Source organism: Castor canadensis, chromosome 3, assembly GCF_047511655.1.
Source record: "Castor canadensis chromosome 3, mCasCan1.hap1v2, whole genome shotgun sequence".
Lineage (NCBI taxonomy): Eukaryota > Metazoa > Chordata > Mammalia > Rodentia > Castoridae > Castor > Castor canadensis.
Genome location: NC_133388.1, coordinates 166,538,336 through 166,554,344, shown reverse-complemented (window position 1 = coordinate 166,554,344; position 16,009 = coordinate 166,538,336). Strand labels below are relative to the sequence as shown.

The window sequence follows — 16,009 nt, the reverse complement described above, 5'->3', positions numbered from 1 at the left end:
CTTTTTGGCACCCTGTTTCTATGAGGACTCTTAAATTTTTTTGACAAAGAATTTCAGACAGCACATAGAATGTTATAAGTATGTAATCTGAGTATTAATATTTGAATTTTCACTTACATTTTAGGCAAAAATAGTTGGCTATTCCTGCAAGATTACTATTTTAAGTACATTGTGATGTCAGTCATTTTTTAGGAAAAAAGAAAATTATATTAAATTTGGTAAAACTAAACTTGAAATTTTCTAAGAGGCTTAACTTTATACTAATCTTTTTAAATCATAACATCACTTAAAAAAGAACAGTCACATAAACAAAAAGTTAAATATCAAACAACATGGTGAAATTGTTAATGTTCTCTGGCGTTTCTCCTATCTGATTTGATAGGAGTTAAATATCAAACAACATGGTGAAATTGTTAATGATCTCTGGCGTTTCTCCTATCTGATTTGAGCAAGTTACATAAAAATAGACAGTACCAGTGGTCTTAGGACCAAAAAGCAAAGTGGATGGAGACTCAGACTTGCTTATCTTGATAGGACTTCTTAGAGAAGTCTGTTTTTCCTCAAGGTCTTAATGAGTTTTGCTGTTGCATTTCTGTGAAAAGACAATGAAAGAGAAATATAAAAATTCTACCAAATGGAATGTTTAGTGTAGAAAAATCTTGTAGAATCATTAGCAAATTTGAAAACGGATTTGAGACATTTTAACTATCTTCATACTCTAAAAGAGAATACGATGAGATGAGTACAGATAATATGATGGCAGAGATAAAATTATTTGACACTAACCTATTGGTTATTAATTTTCTCCTTAGATTTAATGTGTACCATGTAATTCTACAAATAACCTGAATAAAACAGATTATAATTCTTAACTGAACTCAATGGAAGTTGCTAAAATTAAAATGATTGTAGTACCTTGGTGTTAAACACAAAAATAATGTCAAATAATTACCTTAAAATTATAGGAATTTGTAATTGTTACAAGTTAGGAATTATCTTTGTTTTCATGCATGATTCTCTTTCAAATAGAAAGTTCCAATATCTTCTTAAAGAAGAATATATATAGATAACATTTTCATACTAGATTTACAAAAGGGGGTCATTAGTTACAAATTAACATGTCTAAGTAGAATTTCACACCACATAGGATACACATTTCTGTTATAGCAGTGAAACCTATGTCAAAATTTACAAACAGCTTAAATATATTTTCTGTTGGTTTATACTATTTTTAGATTATTTTCCACAATACCATTTTCTTGAGTTTAAAAATAACAAGATTATAGAGTACAACTTAAGATATTACTAGTATCAGTATTTAGACCAAGACTTCAAAAGTTCACATATACTCAACTTTGAATAAGTTTTGGGAGGAACTGACATAGATCATTCAAAGTTTAATTTGAGTTTGAGGAGGGAGTAAAGATCCTCGTCTCAGAAAGCTGACATTCATTACCATTTCTGAATAAGGCCTGGCTCTAAAGTTAGAAAGCTGGTGTCTTTAGAGGGAAATGCTTGCTATGTGACAGACACACCCTGATAAGCAGCATGTGAGACAGGCTTCATCCTCTGTGTCTTGTAATACAGGGATAGCTCAAGGTTTGTAGATTTTTCTTACTTTATTGTATGTTATTATTTTGCTGAATATTTTATTTAATTGTAATATAATTTTTCCTACTACTGTTGCCTGATTTTGAATCTGAAAATGTTTTCTCCTCAACCAAATGGTAATTATCCTAAAAGTTCTATGATAGGGAAATTCAGTTGAAAAAACATTTTGATCAAAAAAACCCAGAGTAGAACATAGCAAAAAAGCTAATGAAAGTTCTCATAATTATTTTATAGTCACCAAAAATATAAGAAATAATATTTTAACATAGATAACTTAAATGCCCGATAATAAGTACAATTGATTTCCTTATCTTCAGGATTTTCCCTTTCCCAACTTTCAATCAAGTGTTGAGAATTTTTACACTGATATGTACTTTTTTACCCCTTCTGTCTGGACTTTCATCCGAATATTTGACTTAACTTTCATAACCTGATGTGTTATGACTTTCTAATTCCAAATTCACTTTATACCCTGAATAGGGAAGTTCTGAACAGGTTTTCTTTCTTCCCTCAGTATGGCAAAATGAGGCCGCATCTATATGCTTGGCTTGTTTTCTGCTTCTTTCTTTCTCTTCCAAATCCCAGTTTCTTCTTTTCCTAACTATTACCAACAGGCAAAATGTAAGAACACCAGAGCCATTTGTTATAATTAGGAATAATTTTGTGTAAACTAGAACTTTATGTGAATGAGAACTCACCTGGGAAAGGTTGTCTATTAGCTCACCCCATTCGGAGATGACAGAGAAATATAGACACATGGCCCATGCTGAGGAGGCATCTTCGTACAGATGCCTCCTGAGGACTCCTACAATATTCATACTTCATTCCCAGTACTGAAGACATTTCTTAGGATAAGCACAGTCAATGTTTTTAAAATTAGTTAATTTATAAATGTGCTGTCAGACGGATTAGCCTAGAAGTTTTGAGGGTATCACCTATCATCATATTATCTTATGTGCCCAGATTTGGGGGTGATGCTAGTATCTAATAAATTACAGTGCATTTATGCTTTGACCAATACCACAGTCTTAACATTGTCTTGAATATATAATTCAAGCATTATGAAAATATGTATGTGTAATACATTGTGCCTTGTTTTTAAGCACAGAAAACTGCAACGACCTAACATATACAGAGAAATGGTAGAGTATGTGAAAAAGAAACTAAGACCTGAAATGCAGCCATTTTCACTGTGCATATAGGAATATCCACATATTGGGGTATATAAATGTAAACGTTCATATAAATTATACTTTGAAGACCGAAGATAATGAGATATTCAAGTTAACTTCCTGGAGGGATGGGTAGAAATGAGTTGAAAGAGACAGGAGTATCCATGTTAGTAGTTTTGGCTTTTGGGAACTTTTAAATATTTTAGATATTTCTTGGTAAACAAAAACACACATTACTATTAGGTGCATACCAATAAGTGTGCTGGCCAAAAGTATATGTATGTTTAGCTTCAGTAGATGCAACCAAGTTTTCTGAACTCGTTGTACTTCACACTCCTTTTTAAAAGTTTTTGGACTGGAGGGGTGGCTCACGCAGTACAGTGTCTGCTTTGCAAGCATAAAGCCCTGAGTTCAAATCCCAGTCACACTAAAAATAAATGAAAAAGTAAATTAAATAAAAACAGCTTTTGCTTGGCTGTTTATTTATGGCACTGGGGATTGATCCTAGGGCTTCAGACTCTACCACTTGAGTCATGCCCCCAACCCTTTTGTTTTTGTTTCTGGCATAGGGTCTCACTAACTTGAGACCCTAGAACTAGCTGGCCTAGAGCTCAATCCTCCTGCCTCCACTTCTCAAGTAGTTGGGATTACAGGTGTGTACCACCATGCCCAGAAATTCATTTGGCTATTTTAATACTCTTGGTAATTGGCTCATTAAAGTCCTGTGACTTTACTTAACTCTTTTCTTAAGGAATTGTCAGTTATATTTTATGGAGATGAGTCTACATGAGAACTGTGTATTGCAAAAACCCTCCAGTTATGTTGGATGTCTTTTCAGTCTTAATGATAGTTTTTGATGAACCAATTACAGTTTTAATGTAGTATAATTTATCTTTGCTTTCTTTTATACTTGGTGCTTTTTGTGTCCCAATTAGGAAACAGATCCCATTCAAAGGTCATGAAAATATTCTCTTATTTTTAAACAGAATCTTTATTGTTTTACTTTCCACAATTAGGTATACAATCAGTAATTTTTATTTGTGGTGAGTGAAGATTTTTGTTCAATACAGATATCCAATTAACCTAGCACCATTTACTGGGAAGAGTATCTTCTCTACTCAGCAGCAGTTTCGCCTTTTTTAAAAAATCGGTTTGTTTCTGGACATCTGACCAATACAAATATCAAAGACTTTCTTACTCAGCTTTTTCATAAATCTTGGTATCTGTATTAAAGATCAATCCCTTTCATGATGATGCCTTACCTATTCTGTGCCTTTACATTTCCATATAAATCCTAGAATCAGCTTTTCACAGAAATAAGGCTGAGTGACATTTTCATTGCTAATAGAGAGCTGACATCTTCTAATGTTATCTGGCAATCACAAATATGTTAGAAGCTTCCCGCTGTAGGTCTTTATTTTTTGGTTAGTTGATATTTTCAATGTTATTACAAACAATATTTTAAAATTTTCTACATTCATACATAAAAAATAAGAGATTTTGGGTTTTTTTTTTCGAGTATTCAGTGATCAACTAATTCCAATAATTTGACCATTTTGGAATTTTCTGTCCATACCACCACCATATGCAAATGACATTTAAACTTCTTCCTCCCAGTTCTTAGGTGTTTTCTTTTTCTTGCTTTAGTGCACTGAATAGAACTTCTAAAACAATGCTGAATAAAAATGGCATAGAAGCCATCATTTTCTGATTTTCTATTTCTGGAAGCTTTTAATAATTCACCACTAATATGATTCCTGTATAATATTTTTTTCATTTTTACTATGATCTTTAAAAAAGTTTTATATTTTGAATTACTATACATTAATACAGGGGGGTTTCATTGTGGCAACTCTACGTACCTGTTCAGGGCATTTGAGTAAGTTTACCCCTCCCTTATATTCCCATTCTTCTCCCTTTGTCATATTTGGTGGGTTTCACTATCCTGTCTTTGAATGTATACATGCAGTGTTCTTCCTCTTACCCCCTCTGTATCCTTCCCTTTTCCTTTCCCACCTCTTGCTGATCCCTTTCACATTCATGTCATATTATCATCCTTTTAGGTCTAGTTCCACAAATGATTGAGAACATAGGCTATTTGGCTTTTTGAGCTTGGCTTTTCTCATTCAACATGATCTGCAATTTTATCCATTTTCCAGTAAATGACATAATTCCATCTTTATGGCTGATACTTATGGGGTATGTGTGTGTCTGTGTATATACCATATTTTTATCTGCTTGTTGGTTGTTGGGCACCTTAACTAATTCATTTACCTATTGTGAACAGAGCTGCAATAAATATGGGTATACAGATATCTCCCTTGTATACTCATTTATACTCCTTCATATATAAGCCCAAGAATGGTATAGTGGGATCATGAGGTAGTTTCATTTTTATTTTTGTGAAGAACCTCCATACTAATTTCCAAAGTGTTTGCACCAGTTTACATTCCAACAGTGTATGAAGGTTCTTTTCCCCAACATCCTGGCCACCATTATTTTTTCTTAAGGATTCCAAGTCTGACTAGAGTGATGTTTCCGGCTTTGACATCCACTACCATCCTGCCTACATTTTGCAGAAGGTGTGCCACAAACTCTTGATATGGCTCATCAGGACCTTAGAGAATGCTAGTTAATTCAAAGTTATTTTCTCCTTCCGTGGGTAGTTCTCACCTTGCCCGTGCCTGCAATGGCAATCTGCTGATATGCTTGAGGGGGATACTGAAATTGATTATCTACACCTTCCCCGGAAAGGTCCTCCTCCCATGAGCGTATCTGTAGTGATCTGCAGTCCATGGGCCAAATTATGGTTTGTCTGCTCCTGACATAACTCTGTAAAACCTGTTTTCCACAGCAAGTAATCTGGAGAGAGGCATGCTTTAGCCAGCCCTGTCCAGTAGTCTGGAGGCATAGCAGTATCTCCTTCCACACTTTGTAACAGCCCCAGCGTAAATGGCGCTGTAGAACCATACATTGCACAGGCTTGTTTTACCTCCTTTAAAGTTTTAAATGGAATATTTTCATGAAATCTCTGTTGCATGCCACGGTTGTTAGGATCTGGTCTCTCAAGCACAGGGTAAAATTTAAAACCAGCTGTATCCTCTCCTTGACTACGAGCTGCCTGGAAGGCAGCCTGCAGGGGACTCTTAGTAGACTCTTAGTAATGAGTAGGAAGTCTCTTGGCCCACGGAGGTTAACCCCAAAGGCATGGCTCCCAGTGCTTGATGGGCTGGAGCATCAAGCACTGGGAACCTTCTCATCTGAAGAATGACCCTTCTCATCTGACACTGAATCAGAATCTGAATCATCTTTCGACTAAAATTTAAATTCATGTGGAAACTTATCTTCGTAAGGTGGGGCTATGGTTCAGCAGCTCTGCCACCTGTGCATTTTGTTCCTTCAAGGGATACTGCCTCTTACACTCCTTGGATGCCTGATTGTAAGGGGTGAGTCCCACATCCCGGCTTGAATACCGAGGAGGAAAATTTTTCTTTATGTGAGGGACTAGGCTCCAAACAATTTTTAATCATAGACCACAAACCAAAAGTAAAAATGGGCATACATTCTGGCCCTCAGCCGTATATCTCACCCTCAGCCCATCTCCTACCTTGTTCCATGTTTCTAAATTTACAGTGCCCTCCTCAGGGAACCACGGGAAAGGATCGTGCACAAAATCTAAAAACCGCATAAGCTGAAGTGATCTGACTCTGCTTCCTCTAATCTTTAGCACAGCTTTTAAAGCCTCAATCCTTAGACTCACACTGTCCCATGTTTTTACACCTCGCTATATTCAGTTCACTCTCCCCCTCACCTTACTTCTTTTCTATTACATCTTACGTGCACGCTTCTCAGAGAATGTCTCCTTGTCTCAGGCTTCAAGTTCCCCCATATTTAGGTCCCTGTCCAGGTGTCACCTCTCATGTACCGCATGAGCTCGTCCTAGAAACCTAACTGGAGGTAACAGGAGATGCAGAAAGGACAAAAGACAGAAGACCAAACATACACAAAGCTGGGGCCAGGTGGGTTGGGCACTCAGGTGAAGACACACAACACCCCCTCCATCTCCAGTGAGTTTATTATATATACGGAGAGGCAGTTCTCCAGGGAGAGAGCATGACATTGCAATCTTTGGGAACAGGAGAAACCTGTGACCGCTTTTTTCTGAGTGTAAATATCTTAGGAAAAACAGCTGTGCTGCATCTTGCCCTCTTCTGAGGCTGGGGCCATGCCAAACGCAGCCTGCAGTATATTTGACACAGCTGTGCTTATGTACTCTGCTCTCCACAGAGATGGGATCTTGGTGCAGGTTTGATTTGCATTTCCTTTATGGCTAAAGATGTTGAACATTTCATTATAGTACCATGCTGTTTTTATTATGGCTCTGTAGTATAATTTGAAATTTTGTAACTTAAACAGAGCATTGCTCTGGTTGCCTAGGTTTACTTTTGCTATTTGGGGTCTTTTATGCTTCCGTATGAATTTTAGGATTGATTTTTCTATTTCTCTAAAGAATGACATTGGAATTTTGATGGGCATTGCATTGAATCTGTGGATTGCTTTCAGTAACAGCCATTTTCACGATATTAATTCTGTCAGTCCATGAGCACGGGAGATCTAGTCATCTTATGGTGTCTTCAAGTTCTTTTCTCAAGGTTTTTGTATGCAAGGTTTAACTATGCCTCCTGTCCACATATTTTAAACAGATTCTTTTTAAAAATCATATACATGTATAAAAATAAAATGCTTATTTTTGTTGCTTCTACACAGATGAGCCTCTTCTCCTCTACAGTAAATGGTATCAAATTAAAAATTTTACAGCGGAGTGCAGTGGTGCAAGCCTGTCATCCTAGCTATTCAGGAGATGGAGATTGGGAGGTTCAGTTTATGGCCAGTGAGGATGAGCTCAAGAGACCCCCATCTAAACAAATGACTGAGGACTGTGGTGCATACTTGTCATTCCAGCTAAGTGGGAGAAGCACATATTGGAGAACCTCAGTCCAGGCTGGTCCAGGCATAAAATGAGACTCTAAAATATACCCAACACAAAAAGGGCTGTGGGTGTGGCTCAAGTGGTACAGCACTGACAAATGAAGCTGGGAGTTCAATCCTTAATATCACCAAAAAAAAAAAAAACCCCCAAAAAACAAAAAACAAAACTGCTAATTACTCTTGTTAAAATAATTTGATTATGAAGTATTATTTTATGTTACCGAATTTCATTGTAAGTTTTGTTTAGAATTTTGCATGTATGTTTCTGAGATTTTTTTCTCTAATTTCACTTTTTTGTGAAGACTGAATGTTTTTGCATCAAGGTCATGCTGGTCTCAAAAAACAAATTTGAGAAGTGCTCTTTCCTAAGTATCCTAGAAGAACTGATCTAAGACTAAGATACATTTCTTTCCTTAAATCCCTGAAAGAATTACTTAATGGAACCATCTGGACCTGAATTTTTTTGTGAAACCTTTTTTTTTTTTAATTAGTAGATTCAAGTTGTATAATAGAAAAATTTTATTTCTTAGCTTGTTTCATAAATTGTTTTCCAAAAGGTCTCTTCATATCCTATATATTTCTCAATATATTGACACAGATATTCGCAATGTCCTTCTATTTCTTAATGTCTTTTAAGTTCTTCATATTTACTCTTAATCCTTTTTGTTAATTTTGCTTGACGTATAAAACTTGATTATTCTCAGAGATTTAGTTTTGTACACTTAATTTTATTGATTTCTGTTCATATCTTTTTGATTCAATTTATTTTAACTTTTTTTTTTCTTTTAACTTCTTGAGACATAATCTTAGAGCCTGTTTCTGCCTGTCAATTTTGTTAAACCACAAGAATCAATCTCAAGAACCCTCTTTTTAATCTAGTCTGTAATCACCAAAGGGCATGTCACTGATAGGTATAACTTCAAATCTACTTGTATATTGTTGCTTTTTATTAAACTTCCCTCCCTCCTTCCTTCCTTGATACATTGGGGTTTGAACTTAGGGTGTTGCACTTACTAGCCTGTTGGTCTACCACTTGAACCATATCTGCAGCCACTTCTACTTTAGGTTATTTTTCAGAAGGGTCTCATGTTTTTTCCTCCAGACTAGTCCTGTACCATCAGTGATCCTCCTACCTATACCTCCCATGAGGTTGGGATGACAGGCATGTTACCACCATTCCTAGAGCTTGTTGGCTGAGATAGGGTCTTTCTGCTTTTGCATAGGCTGGCTTTGAACCTTGATCCTTCCTATCTCTGCCTCCTGGGTAGCTGGGACTAAAGACATGAGCTACCGTACCCAGCTTAATCCTTACAGCATTTTTTATCTTTCAAAATAGGATACTAAATGTCCCCTTCAAAATAATTCTCCAATATCTCACAGCTTGAGTCCATAAGGACTTTGTTCCACCATCTGCTGATTGTTTTCCCCATTTGTACAGTGGTCATCTCAATGACTAATTATATCTAAGTTCCTAAGTCGAAATCCTGAGAAGTAACCTTAATGCTTTCTAACATCCAATCAATAACCAATTCCTAAATGTCTTTCAAATCCATGATGCCCTCCTTATCACCGCTACTACTATTTTTATTCAGACTTCATCATTCTTCCTTTGGATTTTTAAATAGGCAGTTTACACAGAGATTCTTCCTAAAGTGCAAATCTGATCATATCATTCCTCCATCATGAAGTTCTTAATTGTTCCTATGGGCTTTAAAAAAAAAACAAAGAAACTTCTTGGTATTGCACACAACAAAGCTCTTTATGACACAGGCTTTATCTTATTATATACTCACCACTAAGAATGAAAACACACTACAAAAACAGCAAGTGAGTTTATTTCCTCATGTGTCAAGTGCCCTCTCTTATCTCCATTATTAAACTTAGTGCTGCCCCAGATGAAAACGTCCTTCTGTCAACTATCACTGCCACCACCACCACAATGTAGCTATTACAAGCATTTCTTAAGAGAGTAGTATGCTTAATAAAGATTTCTTAAGATATAAAAATAACTTGGTCATTGAATAAATCCAAACTTATCTGTATTTATGCATTTAATTTTATTTGATATACACAACTATGACTTTATTATAGTTGAAATCCATTACAGGATTTAAAAAATTCTTTTTATTTTATGATTAGTCAGCTCCACAAAGACAATAATACTGCTGTGGAAGACCAAAGGGAGGAAATGATATATTTATTTACAGTTCCCTATATTGTAAACATTTAATCTATATACTGTTATTTAACTTAAAATAAGACAGTTTTACATAGACAAGAAAACGATGCCCTGTATTTCTATTCATATTCAGCAACAGCATAATATAATAGAACATCAGATTTTCTTTTGGATTTGCATTATGCTTTCTTTAGATAATTACCTATCTTTCAAAAGAACTAGATATATTTTAGGTGTTATACAACTAAAACTACTTAAGCCAAATATTTGGCTTATAATTTTATTTTTAGAATAATTTAAAGTGCTATAAGCAATCTGGCAATCAACACTTTCTATAAGAACAAAACTACCTTTAAACATTAATTTACAAGATATACAATGTTTATGTGGAATAGCTGAGATTTCAGCACAAAGTCACTGTCACATGTATAACAGCAGGATTTTTTTTTTTTTTGCATAACATGAAGCTCTGAAATTTAACTGGTGAATTATTGCCACGATGGCTTATTGTTGGTTTCCTACAAAAGAGGATAAGAACTACTAGTATATTCTATCTTTTCAGTTTTCTGAGGTCACTTGACAATAAGTTTGCATATTCACCAAGTCTACAGAGTTACAATATTGTCTACTATGAGTTACAATATTGTCTATGATAATCGCTGCCCTTCTATAAGAGCAAAAGCTAATAATGGTAATTAACAACATATACCACTAAAAAAAAAAAAAAAAAAAAAAACCAAACAAGCTGTTTTTTTTCCTTTTGAACAGAAAAAAAAATCTCTATTTTTGGAGTTGGTATGCAACAAGGCTAAAACAACAGAACTATAAACCAGTATACCTGACACGATATGTTGGAGAAATATGCATATTTCATAGTTTTTATACTTATGACAATGCCCTAAGCTACAAATATATAAATAGTATAATTTCTTGCTTAATATATTAAACCCAATAGAATCACTAAGTTCTCGTTCTCCTTTGTCAATTTATAAGTCTTTATCTGATAATTCAATGATGAAAGCATCTGCCCAAACCTGCAGATCATGTGCACAGTGGTCTCATACAGTCAGAATTCTCCTCAAATTTCATTTCCATAAAATGAAATTGAGAATACTTGAAAAATTAATAAAGAGAATGCTGTAATGTAAATCAGAATTAGAACTCAGTGGTCTATGAAGTATGTATTATTTTGGCATGTGGTTTCTCCGTAAAAATAAGATAAGCAGGTGCAAATGTCACCTGTGCCAACCTCACAGTATGAAAGCATCTAGACTTAATTTCCTCCATGTCCCAATTATACTGCTCTACAAAAGAAACAACACAGTTAAAAAAAAGTTCAACAGAAGAGCACCATCCTATTAGGGGATTGCGATAAGGTGAATTGAAAACGAGGTGGTCACTATGATCAAAATTCGGACAAAACTCAGCAATTATACTACATGGATTCAGGCCATAGTCTAAACCTAAAGAACTCTGGGACAATAACATGATTTGAAAAATAAACTCCAAAATTATAGCTGTAGTTAATGGTGATACACATTAATTTTAAAGCACAAGTGACATGTTATATTGTATTGCTTCTTGAACATTCCAAACAGTGCTTGTCCATGTCAGGTTTGGGCCATTATCCTGCTAAGACTGAAAGCATTGTATTTATTCAAAAGCCCAGATTTCAATGTCTTGGATAAAGAAATCTTCCTTCTTAGAAAGTGTATGATTCCCAAACGTTTTACAAGAATGGCTTCTTCCATGGTAGAGATCTCCATCAAGCCAAAGGGCAAATTCTCCTCTGTAATACATAAAAATAACACTCTCTTAAAATTCATGCCCTAAATTATAAAATAATTTGAAGCATTTCAGTTATTTAAAACCCAAAGATCATTAATTTTTCTAAGCCCTTCCCTACTCCTTATGACACCAATACAGAAATTTTCTTTTGTTCATATCCCATTATGAAATCACTCATTGCACAGATTAAGGAATAAAGTGAACTCACTAAAATTAACTTCAAATAGAATTAGCTTTTTAGACATGCACTACACTGTTATTCTTCACTTGGTTTTATGAGTTACTCTCTTCTTCTTCTTCTTAATTGTTTTTGTGTGGATGGGCTGGCGATTAAACCGAGGGTTTTGCACATGTCAGGCAAGTACTGTACCACTGAGCTACATATCCCCAGCTCTTTTTCCTTGATAATATCATTTTAATATATTTAATATGACTTTCTTTAACATATGAAACTCTGAAACATCTAAAATAAAATGTGGGGTTAATGTTAAAGGCCTGGTAAATAAGGCTATATTTCTTGGAGATATTTAGAAAGAAAATTTTGTTATTAAAACAGATTATCAGTATAGGCAACTAGAGTTTATTTTTTCTTTAACATGTTCAACTTTGTAAAAACCTTTCTGGTTTTCTGGATAGGAAATGGTTAGCCAAAGAGCTCGGTTTGAAAAGACTCTGAATGGATGAAGAGATGATGCTGAGGTTCTTTATAAGCATCAGGAACAAGAGAGAAGCCAGGTATAACAAAAACTTAAAGGATAGATAATAAGGTTTGATTTATCTAATTAGAATACACAAACTTAGGAGAAAAAAATAGGTTTTGACAGATCTTCTTTCTACCCAACAGGGAACTTCTTTCTACCTAACAGAAGAGGGGAGGGGACAAAGAGTAATCACTAACATAATACACAGAGACATCCCCTGAAGAGTCTCCACATTTTAGATATCAAACTAGCAGAACTGACTCAAGGACGACTTAAAAAAATGTGTAGTTATATTTCATTAAAAAAAAAAAAACTGGTCTAGCATTAAGATCTATTTGTAGACCCAGGGCCACTATCTATGTGAAACTGGGTTAAGTCACTTAACATCTCTGGAATGGAATTGGTCAATTATATAAAACACAGGAAAAAAAAAACCAGATTAGGTAATTTCTAAAGGCCAACAGAACTCTAAAATTTGAATAGACATGATAACTTCTAACCTTCAGGATTACTAGTAGCAGGTACATGGTGTTATAAAGTTAAATGAAGTGTTTGGAAGATAAATCTATTGTTTTAAAAAAAACCATCTTCAAAGAAAATAAAGGAGTTGTTTATATTCTGTGTCAAAAACAACAGATAGTTAACATATATTAATTAAATACATATTTCTAGGCACAGAGATATACTTGTGTATAAGCAGAAAAAAGTAGCAACATTGAATCGTTCCCGAGAGTTGGTGCTTTACAAATAGAAAAGATTAAACAGTAAGGTCACACACAATACAGAAGTCATCCAGTGTTACTCAGGAAGAGAACTGTACAGAATAAACTATAATGGGATAACCTGTGATAAAGCTTACTAAACCTTCTCTATAAATGAAAACATTATTTTGCTATGACACAAGATGACCCTGAAATCATCCCAGTCTGGAATCTATGATTTGAAAGCAGTGTAAAAAATACATGGTCTCTAAAATGGACTCTCCATGAGGAAGCCATTAATTTTCCAAGGTTCAAATTGGAATTCATATTTGAGTGTTTATTTGGTGCACTTTAAATGTGCACATATTATGCAATCAGAACCCTGGCACTGGAAAACACAAAGAAATTAGAAACTGTATAATTAGAGCTCGCTGTCTTAGGGCAATAGATTTCTAGAGTCCACAATGACATCAATTGACCTTTAAATAGATATCTGAATTCATGTGTCTTTTAAAGTGGGGATAGACTATTGTAACAATCTGGTAGAAGAATACAAAAGGGCTAAATTTCCTTGCAAAACCTTTTGCCAAACAGGAAAGTCTTTTTATGGCAGTACTGGTTTGACCTCAGGGCCTAGCACTTTGCAAGGCAGGCATGCTACCACTTGAACCATGCCTCCAGTCCTTTTTGCTTTAGTTTTTTTGTGAATAGGGTCTCCCGTTTATACCCAGGCCAGTCTGAATGGTGGTCCTCCTATTTATGCTTCCCAGATAGCTGAAATGACAGGCATTCATCACAACACCGATAGCTGAAATGACAGGCATTCATCACAACACCCAGCAACTGGTTGAGATGGAGTCTTGCTAACTGTTTGCCCAGGTTGGCCTCAAACTATGATCTTCCTGCTCTCCACACTTCCCAAGTAGTTAGGATTACAAGCTTGAGCCATCAAGCCCAGTAGAAAGTTCTTTTATTTTTTTTTTAAACATTTAATAGTAATCTCAGATGAATGGATATAAGAACTACCTCAAAATTAACCTATGTTTCTTCATAAATGGCATTAATTATGCAATAAGCTTTATTAGCATGTATGAATGGTTTTTTCCCATGGTAACCTGAATTTTCTGAAGCCCTAGTTGAAAGGTTTTGAGATTTTGTCAATTTAACAACAGATGTAAAATTGGTTTGTATATTTATTTTAGGGTTCCAAGGGGGCTGTGACCTCTAAATATTTAAGTAAATCATTTAAGGGCAGTTGAAACACACAGAAAGTATAATTTTACATAAGCAATTCTTTCAAAGATGATTCAGACGATTTTCTGAGAACTGTGACTAAGGAAGTGGAAGAAATAAAAATATTCTAAATTCACATCTAATGTCATCTAACTCCTATGTTCAATGGCATTGCAAGCAGATCCCAGGCAGAATTCTTGCTATTGGTACCAGGGAGGAAAAGGTAAAGTGGACAGAAGGAAATGAATAATGATGGCTATCCTTGTTGAGTATCAACCTTAACCATGTGGTAGATGCTATATTAAAATTTGTACAGATATCTTTGTGAATTTCTGACACCCCCATCTCCCCATAAAGGCAAGTTAATCTCCAGAATTTATAGCTGAGGGAAGTTGAGAATGTTATGTTTGCTCAAGGACTCACATATGGTATATTCTGAAGCTGGAATCAGAATCAGGTCTATCTGATTACAAAGCCTACATTAAGTATACCATACCATGATTTTGATTTTTGAGGTGTGCTGTGGTTTTGAGTGTGTTCCCACAAAGGTTCATGTACTGGAAGATTGGTCCTTAGTGTGACTATGTTGAGAAATAATGGAAATTTAAGGGTGTGGCCTGGTTAAGTCACTGGGGGCACCAGTCTAAGTAGAGATAATTAATGTAGTCCTCATGGGACCTCGAGTAGGTCCTGGGAAAGTGTGTTGTTAGAGCAAGATTGGCTGCTGAACCCCTTTAGAGTCCTGTCTTGCCATGTGATCTCTTCTGTACACAGTCATTTCCCTTCCCATTTCTTTGCCATGTTGGCTTCAGCCAAGAGGCCCCTATGAAAGGCCAAACAGGGCCTCCCAATCTCAAGACTTTTAGCCTCCAAATTTTTTTACTCTTTTCTTTCTAAGAACCCAGCTTCAGGTATTTGGTTATAGCAACAGAAGATACATTAATATAAGGGATGCTGAACAGAATTCCAGAATTTTAAGTCCCTGTAATTTGTTTTCTGAAAAATGCATGGTTCTTCTCAAAGATGGGAAACTTGTCTTCCTATCAAATGACTCAACAGTTAGTTTAGCTTAGTGGAATCATGCGACACAATCAAAATCTAATTCAAGTAGACATCTTAATGACACTGAATGTGTTATTTTCAAAGGTACTCATAAGAACCTGAAACCCACTGTTGCGGGGTACCTATGGCTTATACCTGGCTACTTGGGAGGCTTATATTGGGAGAATCAAGGTTTGAGGTTAGCCTGGGCAAACAGTTTGCAATACCCTACCTCCAAAATAACCAGAGCAAAATGGACTGGAGGGGTGGCTCAGGAAGTAGAGTACCTCCTTTGCAACTTCACAAGTGGGAAGCCTTGAGTTCAAACCCCAGTCCCACCAAAAAAACCCACAAAAAACAAAAAACCGTGACATTTTAACACTTGATTGTTAGTTGTCTTTGGAAAGCTAACAAAAAACATGTGAAATGTGTGATTACCACTTGAGGGAGGGCTGAATGGCACTTTCTCTACACAAAAAAGTTAGAATTGGACCATGTTAACATTATATGATGAGTCTAACAACTAAAAATAACTGAGAAGGTTACAATAACTATACTTACTTTCAATCACTGTAATTATGTCTTCCAAACACC

General features: G+C 35.3%; 1 protein-coding gene across 12 annotated transcripts in view; it reads right to left on the bottom strand.

Moving 5' to 3' along the window:
• Nucleotides 1-9,805: 9,805 nt before the first annotated feature.
• Oxr1 (oxidation resistance 1) overlaps nt 9,806-16,009 on the bottom strand; it is a 365,513-nt gene continuing 359,309 nt past the window's right edge. For 7 of the 12 annotated variants that reach the window (XM_074069038.1, XM_074069039.1, XM_074069044.1 and 4 more), the window contains 2 exons: nt 15,977-16,008; nt 9,806-11,740 (listed from right to left, as the gene is read on the bottom strand). In XM_074069038.1, coding sequence (XP_073925139.1) covers nt 11,562-11,740; nt 15,977-16,008 — 211 coding nt within the window. In that variant the 3' untranslated portion in view covers nt 9,806-11,561. The remainder of the gene's footprint in view (nt 11,741-15,976; nt 16,009) is intronic. The other 5 variants (XM_074069041.1, XM_074069043.1, XM_074069046.1 and 2 more) reach the window with 1 other exon arrangement.